The following is a 17,304-nucleotide window of genomic DNA, read 5'->3' as shown; positions in this document are numbered from 1 at the left end:
TTAATCCAAACTATAAACTTCCAGTTATATCTAAATGAAAGGGCTCTGGACAGTGATAAAGATGTATTCAATACCACCAGATCCTCCCACAAATTAAAACTATCCTTCCCCTCGCTAAAAGGCTTTTCCCACACAGGAAAGCTAGGGACCTCCCTCCACTTCAAAATCACTGAGCTCTGGAACAACCTTACTTCCCCTCTTCGGAACTTGAGCTCTCTCGTTTTCCGCAAACATCTGAAAACCTGGCTTTTCTCAAAAAATGTAAGTCTCCCTCCAACTTAGGAATCAAGGAAACTCTTATATCTTGCCATCCCAAGTCCTCTAGATTTTCTTCACACTTCTTGATGAATCGCGGATCTAAAAAGAAATCGGTTTTGTGCTAGTCCGGAAAGGTCCTCCAGCGTCATCCCCGTGGTTGTTTTCAACGTGGCCAGCAATCTGGTTGCAAGCCGCCCTCTTCGCTGGGTTCCTTCGATCTTCCCAAACATGAAGTCCTTCTCCAGTGATCTCTCTCTCTCTTCTGATGGTGTGACCAAAATAAGACAGTCGTAACTTCATCATTTGGGCTTCGAGTGACATAGCCGGTTTGATCTCTTCCAGAATCGATCTGTTAGCTCTTCTTACCTGTCTAGATAGTTATCCTGTCACCGGCATTGAATATTGGCAGTGCCCAGATAACTTTGGTGTCTGCTCCAACTCCACACCCCCCCCCCCCTCACAACCTGACACTAACCAGATAGTGCTGTGATGATTTCCAGAGGTATAATTAGGTTATGCGCTGCTGAAAATCTAGAAATCACTTGGTCGACGGGTGCTAACTGGGTTGGAGTCTCTTCTACCCAGTTGTTTCCCCGCTCAATATCAGCCCCGGGAAGGTTGGAGAAGAGATTAGAAAGAAAAGACAGCAGCAAAAGTGACAAGGAGAGAGAGTGAGCGTAAAAATGACAAATGGGCAGGGGAGTCTCCAGATTTAAGGAGAAGGGCTCCATGCTGACTTGCCCCAGCCTCGTTCTGTAGATTTATTGCACTGTGAATCTCAGTGATGGGATCCAGATGCGAAGCAGCTGCCACTTTATATTTTTTTATTGGGTTGGGGGGGAAGTGGGGGAGGTGCAGAAGAGAAATATTATTTACCTGGAGCAACACTGTGTTAGAATTACAGCAGGGTTTAAGGGGAGCTGAGGGAGGTAACATTTGTGCCTACAGTCATTGCGCAAAGTATCCTGTTCCCAATGAGGGACCACATCCTATTAAAAGTACTACACTTCTCCCTCCGTATCCGCGGTTTCCGTATCGGTGGATTCGCTCATTTGCGATTTTTGTGGCTGCTGACTCCACCCCCTAATTTTCATCACTGAACCCGGCGTTTCACGTTGGAAATCGCTGCTCCCGGCGTTGTACGGAGCAAATCGCAGGCCGGGTTATTCACGGTTTATTATCTTTTTTGGGTCTATTTTACCGAAAAACCGCAAATAACATGCAAAAAGTTATTCGCAATTTTTCGGTATTCACGGCTATGTTCTGCCCGCATCCCCCACGAACACGGAGGGAGAAATGTAAATCACTTCACTCCACACCTTTCCATCTTCATTATGGAAACGCTCTCCAAACTCCCAACTCCTCCACTTGCTTCCACTTGAAAATTAATGCAGTAACTGTATCATAAGGATTTCAAATGACAATATGGTAGCAAAAAAAAACTAAAACCTTAAACATACCTTCTATAATATAATCTTCCTTGAAATAGTTACATATCCCAGAAGCAGTAGAGGTGGTGCTGAAAAATTGACAGCCCAACCAAGAGAATAATGGGTTCAATCAATGATCTGAAACCATGTCAAAACGTAGAATTTCGTTTCTGCAAATTGGCACTTACCAAAATAAGAAAACACTCTTTTCAGCTACAGTGGCAAAATAACGCTTAGAATTTAGGAAGTTTGGTTGGTTGGGTTGAGAACTTTTCAGCAACCCCCCTCCCCCCCCCTCCTAGTACAGGTAATGAAAGACCCACTAGAAATGGCCAAAGGTCTCCTTGATGAGACACAGGCTGAGGCACAGAGATAGAGGATCATGACATCATCAGGCTTTTTCATTCAATTTTTATACTGTTCCATGGGGGTTCAGAACGGTTTACATGAATTTATTCAGGAACTCAATCATTTATAATGCAAACACTGCCATGTAGGAATACTGTGTAATGAAGGAGGGAAGGAGTTTGCACCATTACAGGGCGTTGGAGTTATCAACACAGTGCATTTAATATGTATTTACGCCATAAATCTCACACAGTGATTGGACCTGTCTTTCTGGAGGCAGGATGACTTTCTCTAAACTAGACTGATCACTTGGGAATCTGATGAGACGGTCAGCCGCGGTCTTGGAATGCATCCTCTTGAGGGTAACGTACAATACAGATGTGGTAGAGATTTGGACGAGGCTGTGTTCACAGAGACATCTCCTTCTGTTTGTTTGTGCTACCTAGCTTTGAAAATGAATAATATTTCTTATTTTGATTGTGCTGTGGAGAGAAATCAGGCTGCTCAGTGCTCTGAGAGAGCTCCCAGTCTAAGCTTGCATGCGGAGAGGTTAGCTGGCACAGTGAATGGCTTTGTGCCTCAACCCCACTGAGCCACATCACAGAAACTTGGCAGAAGGTGACAGAGTGCAGGTGCAGCTTGGGACATCACATACAATGTCAGGGGGAGATTTTTCATTGCCTGTCTGTTCCAACTAAATTGTAAGTTCTAAGGATCTGGGACCTTTTCTGTGTCTCTATAAAGCACATCTTGGAAATCACGATAAGAATAAAATAATGTGCCCATCCAATACTAAATCTTTCATTTTAAGGAGCTATCTCCCAGGCAATATAAGCAAAACGACCTCATGAATATTCATTGTGAATATCCCAAAAACCCGACTGGCCGTATGATTTTCTTTTCCCTCTAGCTGGCTGACAACACGAGACTATAAACATGGATTGGGGGTGGAGCAGTGCATGACACCACCCAGATGAACTTTCCAGGCCAAGAAGAACCTGTTCCTCCCATAAGTGGTCGAGCCTTCAGCCAGGGCTTCTGCTGCCTGTGGCTGGTCCAGCTGCACACGCAGACCTGAGACACAGATGGTGTGCCCATAATTAAGTTAATAAATAAGCATCCAGTTGCTGCACACAAGAGAGCTATTGATTAGGGTCCTTCGGGGAAGCAAAATTCTGCAAATCGGAATATATATTAGTTAAAGATAAGCCTCTGGTGGTGTTGAGGCAGGCGGTGTTAATTACTCCCGGCTGCCGCCTTTTCAACCATGGAGACCAGAAGCTGCTTTTCTCTTGGGAAGTCAAACAGAGATGCTGCTTCTCCGTGGCCAAATGGGTTTGGGGTTTGTTTATTTGGGGGGGGGGGTTTGTCCATGAAGTTTTGTTAGAAATTTTAGAAATTTTTTAAAAACAATACAAAATTGAAAAAATTAGAGAATATTTATGCTTTATTATTATAGTATTATTATTATTATTGTATTGCAGAATTCAACACTTTCTTTCATCCCCTTCCAACCCACAAAATAGACAGATTTCTATTATAATAATCAGGCAATAGATACATCAGCATTGGGCCAGAGAAAGAACAAAGCAGAGAGATTATATCTGAAATCAGATTGTACTCTTACTAAACATTTTTATAGCATTACTAAACATTCTGGGCCAATCAGAGCATTAAGCCCCTCCCCAGTGCATCCCAGGATGCACCATAGAAGGCAGGGCTACCATTTTGTAAAGGTGGGCCTGATGGCCAGAGGGAGGAGGGTGCTTAATGGCAGTGATGGGAGGGAGTGGGCATCCCTCCCGCGGCTGGGGGTGGGGGGTTGCTTAACGGCAGCAAAATTTTCTGGCAGGTCTGAGCTGTCCAAGCCTTACTTTCCTGTCAATGCCTGAGCCAATCAGCACTCAAGCACTGACCAGCTCGGACCTGTTGGAAAATGTTGCTCGCAAATGGAGGGCAACGAGGTTAAGGTATGACCCGGTGATACGGTACTAGAGAATCGCCCGAGGTGCTCGTTTAAATATTAATGACCTTGTTGTAATACATTTTAATGGCAGAGCCAGAGACTGCTAGGAAGCTCAGAAAAGGCCACGGTAAGCCGTTTGATAATCCGCTGCTAAAATATATGAATGCTAAACCAGCTGGAACCGGTTTAGTAACTAGGTTAAAGTTCTGAGAATCCTCCCCCTAGTCTGCCTGTTATGGAGGTTAGAGTTTAACGGCTGCATCGTGTAGGTTAATTTCCTTGCTAACATCAAAGTAGATATGTAGCCAATCCTTATTACAAATAAACTGCACTGTCCACCACAACAGAATGTCAAAAATATCGACTCTTTCAGCTTTGTCTTGCTTGCCTACTATGCCACTCCACAACCACCCCACCTTTTGACATCAATGGAGCAGCTTCTGGGGCAATAATGACAGTCCAAACCTCTCAGGCTTGAGACAGAGGAGAAACATGGTAGATCAAAACAAGAAAACCAAATCAAAACTCTTGGTGTCACACGTTTTGAATAACTTTAATGACCCATCTTGTTCATATGTTACACAACACCATTCCTAAACCATGTCCTGGGAACGCCTCTTTTCTATTTTAAGGATATTCCTCCAAAGAAAAGGATGCTTTGCTCCAGGATTCTCCGCACATCTCCCCATCAGGCCCGGGACTGGTGAAGGTTCGTCAATCCAGTTGGCAATGGGAGCAATGGTGCACAGTTTCCATAGTTGCCTTCCAGAAACCAGGCATAGGTTTTGGAAAGCAGCCAAATCAGCAATGGTGGTGAGTAATTCTCACATAGACGTATGATGTCATCGGGAAAGGCATCATCAAGTTGTTTCACAGTTTGACAAAAAAAATCTCCTCATGGGCTGCTGACTTGCCATGCTTTTGGGCGCTATGCAACAAGCTTTCAGAGGTGGCGTGCATTTGAGAGGCAACGTTTGAGGCTTCCAGGGGTTTCCTTGCATTCAGGAGCTGGGAAGAGGCCTTCTCCACTTCCTCCATCTCCATGTGAACAGCTTCTGCTATTTCCTGCTTTGTCAGTGTGATGAAGGAGGGATTCTGCGCCAAGACCTCTAGGCCACCGTGGATCAGAGCCTGGAAGAGATAAGAGGAAGAATATAACATAAGAACATAAGTATCGCCTCTGCTGGGTCAGACCAGGGGTCCATCACACCCAGCAGCCCGCTCCCGCAAAACTAAATGCAAGATCAGCTGAGTCTCTTAATAGTTTATAGCCATTTGGGCTAATCTGTTAGCAAAAGTGAATGCTTAGTTTCATTTAGTTTTTAAAATCTGATATATAATTTTTAATATACTGACACTAAAGTCTCTTTCAAATAATAATGCAAATAAATGTAATACATAGAATACAGAAATATAGCATATTTACAACTAATAAGAACAAAATGGACAAAAAAAGAGCACAGTTCCTACATTCAAAAACAAAAAAAACCAACCGACAGAAGAGGAACCAAATCAGAACACCAGAGGCAAGCACATAACTGGGTTAAATTTCCAGAATGTTTGCTAACATGGAAAGGGGGAAAGAAACCACATTGAAGAATTGGGCAGGGATGGGCGGAACTGGGTGGGCTTGGGGGCGGGGCCAGATTTTAGTTCCGGAAAATCTGGTAACCCTGTAGGGTTTCCAGATGTCCGGGAAAACCCAGGCATGTCCTCTTTTTAGAGGACTGTCCAGGCGACCGGACGGACTTTCTAAAACCTGGCAGTTTGTCCGGGGTTTGGAATGCCCTGACGAACTCCGGCCGCATCTGGAGGGCCTCTGAACATGCGTGGATGACGTTGCACACAACCGCACATGCTCCAGGCCCTCCAGACGCAGCCGGAAACTCGTCGGGGAAGAAGAGAGGCAGCTTTGTGAGGGCGGGGCGGGGCCATGTGTCCGGGGTTTTGCGGCCCCAAAATATGGTAACTTTAAGAAGGAAGTGATTTCAACAAAATACTCCCCATTAATTAAACCGAACCCCAGGCATTGTGACAATACAATACACTGTATTATAAATGCAAACGAAAGAAAAAGCCTCCGTTTAAATAGGTGAGGGAAAACCACATCATAGGCATAAAAAACTTTTGTTGCAAACTATTGTATCTTGTGTATTGCTAGGAAAAAACGTGAGGAATAAATAGCAATCCTATTGTGCAAACATATGCAACTTATTATGCAAAAGCTATGTGCAGCCAGCCTAAGGAGTCAATTCAGAAGCTACAGTTGGAACATTTGCTGGGCACCACCACCCATGCTGCCTCCCCTATAAAATATATATATACTGTACTAGTCTTTAAGCCTGTTACATTAACGGGTGCTAGAATAGATGTGTGTGTGTCTTTCTTTCTCTCTCTCTCTCCTTGGCCATTTTCTGTCTGTCTGTCTTTCTCTCTTTCTGTCTCTCTCTTTCCTCGGCTGTCCACCATCACCCCTTGCTTGCTCCCCCTGTCCAGCAGTAGCCCTTCTCCCTTCCTTTTACCTCCCCCGTGTCCAGCAGTAGCTGTTCTTCCTTCCTTTTACCTCCCCCTGCCCAGCAGCACTCCTTACCTGCTCCCCTGTCTCACTTCCCTTCTCCCTCTGTCCAGCAGCACTCCTTACTTGTTCTCCCTGCCCAGCAGCACTCCTTACCTGCTCCCCTATTCCTCTTCCCTGCTCCCCCTGTCCAGCATGCGGCTCCTCTTCTTTAAAGCAGCCTACTGAGGATCACGGCCAACTGTAGCGAACCTCGCAGGCCGCTCTGCACCTCGTTTCCTCTGACGTGATCCCATGCATCAGAGGGAACGTGCTACCGAGGTGCAGAAACAGCTTGCGAGGTTCGCTACAGCCAGTGATCAGAGGCGGAGCAGCGATTGGTGAGTGAAGGTGGGAGGGGGGAGTCGCCGGTTTGTTCCCTGCCTCCGTGTTCGAAAATCGAATTCTGCAAGGAAGCACACCTCACGGAGGCAGGAAACACAAAACCCTAAGTATGTATGCACGCTTAGGGTTTTATTATAGAGGATATATATATATATATATATATATATATATATAAATAAACTATGCCTATGCCTAATAGCAAGGTTTAGGGCCTATGATTGCAGCATTCCAGATGGAGGAAGCTTCATTCTGTTTTGGAGGGCCACTTTAGGGAATGAGAGGAGTTAAATTTGTGTACAGCTCTGATGTTCCTGCTGTGCTTTTCCAGTAATGAACCATCATGCCCACTATTACCACCACAGCTGTAGCGCCCAGCTGTACCAAAATATAGAAAGTATCTTAATCAGTCCTGAATTAACCAATAAGCAAACTAAGCATGTGCTTAGAGCACCAAGGGAAGGGGGGCACCCTAGAGTTTTTTCCTCTAGCTATTACGCCCTTAATTCTTTTACTGCCAACTGCCACATCCATTATCCAACATGATTTTCAGTGTAAACACTTTGTCCAGGTTTTGGAAAGCTTCCAGCTAGGAGTGACGTCGTGATGGCATCCGCGCATACAACATGGTGACATCACATGCATGCATGCATGCGTGTGATATCATCGCATCAAACTAGCGCATGCGCAGGTGCCCTCCTGACAAGTGAATAGGTTGAGGGGGGCAGGGCAAGGGAGCAGAATGGGGCGTGACTAGGCGGTGATGCTGGGCGGGGCCATGGGTCTGGATTTTTAGTTCCAGAAAATCTGGTAACCCTAAGTATAAATATATATGATGTTTGGTTTTGTACAATGATATTTCTCAGCACTCACTGAGTTTTAAAGTATTGTCAGCTAAGCGATGGAAGGGCTGAGGCATTGTTGGGCTGTGCGTAGGGTATCGGTTAGCCTTAATCTGGCCCTGACCTTTATTCTGCCCTGCAGCCTCCATATCATGGTTCCAACCCTGGCTCTCCTGCTCTTTTGTCCTTCTCTCTGTTATTAATGCAGGTCTTACCTCCTGGATGAGCTGATTGGTGGCTGGGGTAAGGGTGGATGCAGGGGCTTCTTGCTTGCTCAGGCCACTTCCTCTGTTGCTTTGCAGCTGGAATTTTGAATTTAGAGGGTTCCCCTGAGCATTTCCACAATCAGAGATGACACCTTCAGGAGTGGCCTCCTGATGAAAATGAAGAGAATGAGAGATCCCTGAATTATGCTTGCTAAAGCCACAGAAAACTCAATAGACTTGTTGGGAAATGGACCGACTGCTGAAAATGAAACCAAAACCTTTGGACATTTCCATACTGTCTTTCTCTCTTTTTTTTATTACTATTTTGTAATAGAGAATGACACGGTGACAAAATTCATCACCATTCCCATCCCCGCGGATAACCGCGGGAAATAATCCCATGTCATTTTCTAGTGTCTATTTCAACCTCAGTCCTTCTACACCAGCATTCTTCAAAGCAAAGCTTGAGGGTCAGTGGTTGTGGCCATTCATACTCTGATTCTTATGGGAGCCAAGGATAATGAAGCCATTGTGACATCACTAATGTGATTGGTTCTTAGGCACTGGTGGAACGAGGCATTATGACATCACAATATCTGCTCTGGATACCAGAGACTGTCTGTTTCAACCTCAGTCCTTCTACCCAAGCATTCTTCAAAGCAAAGCTTGTGGGTCAATGATTGTGTCCATTCATACTCTGATTCTTCCCTCTCTCCTTAAAGAATGACATGAAGATGGTTTCCCGCGGTTATCCGCGGGGAAGGGAACGGTGATGAATTTTGTCACCGTGTCATTCTCTATTTTGTAACTTAAAGTTTAATTAGATTTTTGTACAATACATAAAAGGCTCCTTTTACAAAGCCACAGTATTGATTTCCCCGCGGCCAATGCACCGAAGCCCATTCGATTTCATCGGGCGCCTCATGGCACACCTGGAATCTGCTGTGGCACACGGTTGGTTATACACTGGTCTAAGCTGAGTGGGAGTCCTCTGCCTACCATCCTGCCAGTGGGAGGTGCTGTTTTGCTACCCTATTTTCAATAGTAAGGGACAAGCAAGCTCTGCAGAACTCCAGGGAACCTGCCTGTGCCTAGTGATTGAAAATATGGTTCATAAAGAAATAAATAATTTTCTTTTCATCTGCGTATGTCTGGAGACATCAGGAAATATTTGTACTACATCGCCACAAAATTTTACTTGCTTATTCTGGAAATAAGTTTTCATAATTAGACTCTTATCCATCTCATTAAAACAGGTAATTAATAGGGTGGACCTTGCAAATGCATAGTTCAATTGCAAGGAAAAGAATATATTTTCTGGGACTCAATTCAGCTGGAAAGTTTCTTAAATATGAAAGAACAACATAAGATCTAAATATCTGATTTGTTTTTTTAGGAGAAATAAGGAAACACCTAAATGTTTAGAAGAGTTTTTTTTTCTCTCCCTTTTTAGATTTATCTTGCGTAATTATAAAGTTTATATTTTTTCTAGGTTTGGGAAATTACTGTTCTTGTTTTCCTGTATTAAAATTTTGTTTTTAAAGTAATTAGCCCTCCCATAATGTGGGCTAGATGGAAGTAGTTTATGATGTAAAGATTTTTTCGTTATTCACTTTATTGGATTGTAAAATTCCATTCCTAAACTGTTCTGGATGTAGAACTGTTGCAAAAAATTATAAATAAATTTTAAAAAAAGAGAGAATATGGTTCATAGTTATTCACGCGCAAGACTTCAGTGTGCCGACATTGGAGCGCAGACAATTCGGCGCAAGATCCCAGCGCGCCACCGAAAAACTTACTTTTAAAGAACTTCGACAAGGGATATGAGTGGGGAACCCCCCCAGTTTACTTCATACTCTTTGCGCTGCCGTTGGGGGGGAGTTGGGGGGGTTAGAACCCTCCATTATAGAGTAAACTTAACTTTTTCCCGATTTTTTAGGAAAAAGTTAAGCTTTCTCTATAATGGGGTTGCACCCCCACCCCCCTAACGGCAGCGTAAAGACTATGAAGTAAAGTGGGGGATTCCTCCCCTACACTCCCGTTGGAGCTCTTTAAAAGTAAGTTTTTCGGTGGCACGCTGGGGTCTTGCGCTGAACTGTCTGCGTTCCAATGTCAGCGCGCTGAAGTCTCGCGCGCTTTTGTCCCATCACTGAAAATACATTGATGCAGCACTCCCCACTGACAACAGTGCAGCCGCAGGACTCTCACTCAGCTTAGAGAAGGGGTGTCAAAGTCCCTCCTTGAGGGCCGCAATCCAGTCGGGTTTTCAGGATTTCCCCAATGAATATGCATGAGATCTATTTGCATGCACTGCTTTCACTGTATGCTAATAGATCTCATGCATATTCATTGGGGAAATCCTGAAAATCCAACTGGATCGCGGCCCTCGAGGAGGGACTTTGACACCCCTGGCTTAGAGGGAACAGTGCTTAGTGCCCAGATGTCGTTACAGAATATATACTCATCACACTGCATCCAGACACCTAACTTGTGGTACCCAATTATAAACTTACCCCCAACATGTGCTTTTGATCAGGTTTTATTCCCTGAAGCTGATTTAAGAGAGAATATTACCCCAGGCTATGAGAAGAAGAGCAGAAGGTTCACAGTTTCAGTCCAGCGAGTGCTGCTTGGGTAGATGAGATTTATTGCATTTCAGCGTTATCAGTGCAGTGTGCATTCTTCAGCGTTCAGTGCAGTATGCACTTCTCTGGCATTTCTATTAATTACGAATGCGGCATATCTACCAGCATTTCTGTAACACGGAAGTCGAGAGTAGCAGACCGGTGCATGTTGCACGAACAATAAATGATGGTTGGAGAGAAGGAAAATTGTGTTGATCTGGTGGCCATGGAGAGAGCCAAGGAATGAACAAGTGGAAAGGAGTTGGGAGGCTTAGCCACAGATAGGAGCTAATTGGCCTGTGCCTGTTACTTGACTCCTGAAGACCCTCAGAACAGCAGAATTATCGGGGCCCCTTTGAACCTGTGAGGGAGCTAAATCTGCGAGCAAGTAAGCATTGAAGACAGTGGTGTAGTAAGGAGGAGGGCCGGTCCTCCCCAGGCGCCATGTTGATGGGGGCACTGGTACCACTCCTCCTCTCCGCCTGCCCTCGCCATACGTGCACACACACCCTTCCCCGTACTTCTAACTGTTCACGGCCACGAGCAACAACAACTTCAACGTGCTCCTCGCAACCGCGTCGTCTCTCCCACTGACATCACTTCCAGGAGAGCCAAATTTTATTTATGGTTCTTGTGTATGTGTCTTACTACCTGTAAGATTCTACTTATGTCTTTTTAGACCTGGAACATCGAGACATTTTGTCATACCAAAAAGTCTGTGAGTTCTTGGTAGAGTGAGATTTTGAATGGGGGTTTATTGGTTTAACCATAAAATCGGTTAGGTTTGGGACCTATTGTTTCATATTTTCTTTTTGGTGTTTACTCTCCAAATTGTGGGCTACAGTTGAATTTTGTGTCTTTTTCAAAGTCTCTTTTGATATTCTTTGATAATCTCTGTACAGTAATTTAACTGACACAGTTGAAAATTTAATGAAAACAGAAGAAGAAATGATGGTTTGCCCAATATTCTACACTCCAGGTCAGTCTTGAGAGCACGACTCGCCCAGGACCTAGTATGCTGAGATACCCCCAAATCTTAAGAAAAAAGAATAAGAACAAAATATTGAGAATTTCAAGTGTCCTTGAGGACCTCAGGCAACATAGATCTCTGGGGTGTTTGGCTTACCTGCAAGCCACTGGTGGATCTCTGTCTGCTCATTCTTCTCTTGACCTTGATTGAACTCAATAACTGTCCATTACCTGAGGAATGAAGAAAGGGAAAAGGCCTAGGTCAATTGACTGAAGTATACTGGAAAGGTCTAGTTGGGGTGCGGGTGATTCTGGGGAACCACAGTCTTTGCTTTGTTAATTCCTTTGAGAGTAATTTTATAAGAGGTTTCCTAGAATGGAAATTCAGGCTATTTTATAAAGACAGCAGGTGTAAATCCTTGAACTCTGTAACGAATTCTATAATAGGTTGTGCATCTTTAATGAATGCTCCTGACCCACCCATACTCTTCCCATGGCTACACCCCTTTTTATCTGCACATTAGATTTTATGTGTGGATCTTTGTAGAATAATGATGCGCACGTAATTAATACTTAATTACCGGTGCTAATTATTACTCAATTACATTATGCACCCAAATTGAGCATGCACCCAAATTTGCACATGCAATTTTGAGTACCATACATAGAATCCAGGGGTTAGCACCTACAAGTAAGCGTTATTTGTACACTGCACTTATGCATGAGTGTGAAGGGGGTGAACATGTGGGCAAAGCATGAGCAGGCTCAGCATTTAAGTTACAGGCTCTGACTTTTACTTGGTGAAGTGATAGTGCTAAAATGTTGGTGTGCAAATGATGATTTACTCTCTATTCTATAATGGAATCTGGGTGCCCAGCTGCTGTTATAGAATTCACATTCAGTGCCTTTGCATTTTATTTTCCAAATTTAGACAACCATATAGAATTAACCCTACCTGCTTAGCCAAGTAGAGTAATTTTTCTATGGGGAAATACTTTTCAAACCAATAGGAGGAAATATTTTTTTCACTCAGAGAATACTTAAGCTCTGGAATGTGGTAAGAGAGGTTAACATAGCTGTTTAAAAAAAAAAAGTTTGGACATGTTCTTGGAGGAAAAGTTCATAGTCTGCTATTGAGACAGACATGGGGGAAGCCAGTGCTTACCCTGGATCAGTAACATAGAATGCTGCTACTCTTTGGGGATTCCGCATGGAATGCTACTATTTGGGGTTCCGGAATCTTAATACTCTTTGATATTCTGGAATGTTGCTACTATTTGGATTTTTGCCAGGTACTTGTGACCTAGATTGTCCACCGTGAAGACGGGATACTGGGCTAGATGGACCATTGGCCTAACCCAGTAAGATTATTATGTTCTTATGTTCCATCCACACCACCTTCTCCTTACGTCCTATCTTTTCAATGTGTTTCACCAGATCTTTGTTCAAGTCTCTACCTCTAGCAGAAACCTGTAGGTGAAGGTGCCATCTCCGTTTTCCAAGATGGTCCACACTATCTGTTCCCACATGTGGAGCATAGAAATCATGCATCATATATGAGGAAATGACCTACCCAGGGCAGAGATGAGACTTACTAGACGAGGTGCCTTCTCTGGGATCTCTCACTGGTGTAGTCTGATTTCTAAGTTCATCAGCAAAGTCAATCCTGAAATGAAAAAAAATTGCAGCACCTCAGTTCAAGGACGCCTCTACCTGGCATTAGCATGGAAATAAAATACTGTCATACTAGGCCTGAGAGAGGTGGATGTAGACACAACCAGTGGTGTAGCGAGGGTGGTGGCGCCCCTCTACCACCCTCATCTCCACCCCCCACTCCTCCACGCTCCTTCCCCGCCACCCTCCTCCCCACTGCCACACATCGCTTCCCTTCCCCCATACTTCTGTAACATTCCTGGCATGAGCAGCATCCCTCAAGCTGCTGTTGCGCCTGCATGGGCTCTCCCTCTGGTCACTTCCTAGGTGCGGGTCCAGGAAGTGACATCATCAGAAGAGCCGATGCAGGCACGAAGGTAGGTTGAGGGGGTTGCTCATTACAGGAATGTTTCAGAGGTATGGGGGAAAGGAAGCGGCAAACACACGCTAACTGGTTCCGACGTGCCACGTTTCAGTACTGCGTCAGAGAACCAACAAACGAATACAGAATTGAATATGGAGGTGAAGTCTCTCTATATATTGAATAGAATTTTAAGTTATCATTCACACCTTGTTTCTTCTAATAGTGCAATGTTTGCACTATTAAATATATATAATATATAGAGAGACTTCACTCCATATTCAATTCTGTATTCGTTTGTTGGTTTCCTGACGCAGTACCGAAACGTGGCACTTCGGAACCAGTTAGCTATTTAAGCTAAGTACCAACATTTTTCTACCTTAAAATTGCGATAGTAGTCTCAGCATAGCTGGATAAGCTAACAAATAGCATACATTATGAACACGAGTTTTGGAGTGAAGCTTTATTGAACACTGCAATGATTGGTGGGTGAGGCGGATGTCTCTGAGCAGAGTTCTATTGCATTTGCCATTTGAAAAACAGTCTGAGTTAAAACTTTGTTTCTACATTTTTTGAGTGACTTTTGCATTAGTTATATATTTTGGATGCGAGCAATCTATGTGCAAACGTTTACACATAGATTGTTAAAGGAAGAATGAAGATTATACTACTTTAAAAACAAGAAAGAAACTGCAGATGGAAATGTACAAGGACAGGAATCTTTATTAAAAAACCATATAAATTTGTATTCCTTTAAAAATGGCTCTCATATACATGGAATACGGACCCTACATGGTCCGTGTTTCGGAGAAACACTCCTTCCTCACGGGTCTGAGATGTCCAATGTATCACACGCAGAGAGTGAAGCAGAAAACAACGTAGTTAATAGGGTCATCAAAATTTTCAAATCTGATGCGGAAAAATCTCCTTCTAAGCAGACGCATAAAGTCCACCAAAACCCTACTATACTGTCATATACAGTAAGGTCTAGATTCTCTTTAGAGTGCCAATATCGCCGGCCGCTTTTTCATGTGCCAATCACGCGATAGCGCCCATAGAGAATGGCGCCTACATGAAAGATAGGCGCTGGAAATGTAGGCCAGGGTTTTCCGGGCCTACCTTTCTGGCGCCTATCTATGCTGTGAACTGTGCCTATGTAGGCAATTTAGGCCATCTAATGCCATTTCCAGCATTAGCCACGCCCATCGTGGTGTTCGGCGGCCTAAAGTGCCTATTTAGGCACGATTCCAGCATGTATTATTTAGGCCCCGGTAGGCAACTTAACAGTGCCATTTTTTGCTGTTTTAAACAGCGTCTGTTACTTAACTTAGTCGCCTAAAGATAGGTGGCGTTTCTAGAATTTTCTCCTAAGTGCCACCTGCAGCCGTAAGAGCTATTGGGGTGGGAGATTGGTGGGTTTAGTAGGTTTTGGGGCGTTTTGGAAGAAGCACCATAAATTACTTTATAAGGGGGATATGGCGAGATGTATATCTGGCACCCTTTATGTGAAGTTCACAGCAGTGCCCTCTAAGGCGCTCTCCACTGCTCTATTGGGGGTGTCTATGTGGCCAGTACATTACAATGCTGGCCCCTCCCATATCTAAATGGTCTAGATATGGACGTTTTCAACTTGGCTGTTTCTGTGGCCTCCCACTTTTCATTGTAAATGTAATGGTTAGAGTATCTTATGGGCCTTGTTCCTCCCCTCTATGGCTCATTAGCCCACCCACCAGGCTACTTAAGACACCTACTCTACTGTGCTACTCTACTGACCTTTCCCATATCAGATGCTGCTGTTCTAGAGACAGGTATGTACAGTTTTATTCATATTTTGGGGGTGGGAGGGGGTTGGTGACCACTGGGAGAGTGTGTGTGGGGTCATTTCTTAATCTCTACAGTGGTCATCAGGTCGTTTGGGTACCTTTTTGGTACTTAAGACGCTTTGAAAACAGGTAACAAGTCTAAGTTATGTCTAATTCTAATCCAGCCCACCTGTAACATGTCCCTTCCTGAGTTGGATGTTGGACAAATGCTGATTTTTTTCATGTTTTTGTGGTTTGAAAATGCCCCTAATGATCACCCACCCTCCTACACACAACACGACACACCACACCACACACCCGTGACTACCTTGGTATGGCGTTGTTATTGGCATTATTCACATTTGTATTTTCTTCAGGGGGGAAGAACTCGACATTGGGCAGGAAGACGGGGGAGTCCAGGTCCTCACTTCCGGCCTCTGAGAACCGCAGGGGTCTCTGGCTGGTGATGTGGTGTTGCAAGGGGGTGTGGTGCTCCAGTGGAAAGCTGTCCATATGGCCAAACAAGCCACCTGTCCTCTGGAACAAAGGAAACAAAGCTGTCAGCGGTGGCCACGATTCCTTTATTATGATTCCACCACACCAGCCTTCGATGTACAAGTTAGACGGTGGAATGAAGACCGGATTGCTACAAGTCAAAATTCAGCAGCGGTTATCCGGTTAGCAGCACTTGCTTTTTCCATAAGAGCCAATGATTGGTGCTGAATAACCCAAAAATTTTAGCCACGAAAATATACTGATCACTTCATCTTAATATAGTCTCACTAGTCTCTGCTGACGCTGGGGGAGGTTCTGCACTACCTGGTAGATCCTAAAGAACAGATTCGATTCATAGACAACCCCGCGAACGCGCCAACAACTGAGCGCAAGATGGAGGCGCGCGCCAAAGAAAATTACAGTTTTTAGGGGCTCCAACAGGGGTTTTTGTTGGGGAGCCCCCCCCAGTTTACTTAATAGAGATCGCGCCGGCGTTGTGGGAGGTTTGGGGGGTTGTAACCCTCCACATTTTACTGTAAACTTAACTTTTTCCCTAAAAACAGGGAAAAAGTGAAGTTTTCAGTAAAATGTGGGGGGTTACAACCCCCCGCAATCTCTATTAAGTATCCCCCCCACGCCCCCCCCCCCCCAGTCGGAGCCGTAAAAACAGTAATTTTCTGCGGCGCGCACCTCCGCGCTGCGCTCAATTGTCTGCGCGCGCCTTTGTCCCGGCGCGCTTTTGACCTGACACCACAGATTCACTTACTGGAGCGTGCCCCTTGCCTTCCCCCATACCTTTTTCACTTTTCTCTCCGACGTCACTTCCGTGTCCCGCACCTAGGAAGCGACGTCAAAAGGGCGAGCCGACACAGGCGTGCTGCTCACGTTGGAAACATTAAAAAGGGACGGGGGAACGAGAAGCGCTGCGCATGCAGGGGAGAGAGTGGGTGAGGGGTGGCCCCGCCCCAGCCACCTCTCACCGTCACTGCGCCACTGGCTGGAGGTGCTGTCTTTCTACTGCTGACACTGTGAGGGGCGATTCTCGAGGAGGTGCTGTCCTGCCACAGAAACAGTTTCCCCAGTATTGACCCTGCAGAACAATGCTGTCTTGCAGATGGTAATCCGAGGTCCGATCTACTTAACTTTTCCTTTACAGGACAATTTTTCAACAAGTTACCTAAAGCCAGAAACTACTTTCTGGATGCATGAACAGAAGAAGAACTACGAGAAATTTGCTGACATATTTCACCTAGAATCGACGGTTCATAGTCGGCGGCGCGCAAGACGTCAGCGCGCTGACAATCCAGCGCCGACAATTCGGCGCAAGACAGAAGCGCGCGGGGGAAAAAATAATTTTTAAAGAGCTCCGATGGGGGGTTTGGGGTGGCAACCCCCCCACTTTATTGGTTAGTGTTCGCGCTGCTGTTGGAAGGGTTTCGGGGGGGGGTTGGAAA

The 17,304-nt window shown here is 44.8% G+C and overlaps 1 protein-coding gene across 2 annotated transcripts in view; it reads right to left on the bottom strand.

The window, feature by feature from the left end:
• Positions 1 to 4,536: 4,536 nt before the first annotated feature.
• CACNA1S (calcium voltage-gated channel subunit alpha1 S) overlaps positions 4,537 to 17,304 on the bottom strand; it is a 112,579-nt gene continuing 99,811 nt past the window's right edge. For both annotated transcript variants that reach the window (XM_033918421.1, XM_033918420.1), the window contains 5 exons: positions 15,684 to 15,892; positions 13,135 to 13,205; positions 11,697 to 11,770; positions 7,956 to 8,114; positions 4,537 to 5,133 (listed from right to left, as the gene is read on the bottom strand). In XM_033918421.1, coding sequence (XP_033774312.1) covers positions 4,873 to 5,133; positions 7,956 to 8,114; positions 11,697 to 11,770; positions 13,135 to 13,205; positions 15,684 to 15,892 — 774 coding nt within the window. In that variant the 3' untranslated portion in view covers positions 4,537 to 4,872. The remainder of the gene's footprint in view (positions 5,134 to 7,955; positions 8,115 to 11,696; positions 11,771 to 13,134; positions 13,206 to 15,683; positions 15,893 to 17,304) is intronic.

The sequence above is a fragment of the Geotrypetes seraphini genome, chromosome 13 (assembly GCF_902459505.1).
Source record: "Geotrypetes seraphini chromosome 13, aGeoSer1.1, whole genome shotgun sequence".
In the NCBI taxonomy this organism is placed as follows: Eukaryota; Metazoa; Chordata; class Amphibia; order Gymnophiona; family Dermophiidae; genus Geotrypetes; species Geotrypetes seraphini.
Note: the sequence above shows the minus strand (reverse complement) of the source record. Positions and strands in the feature narration are given on the sequence as shown.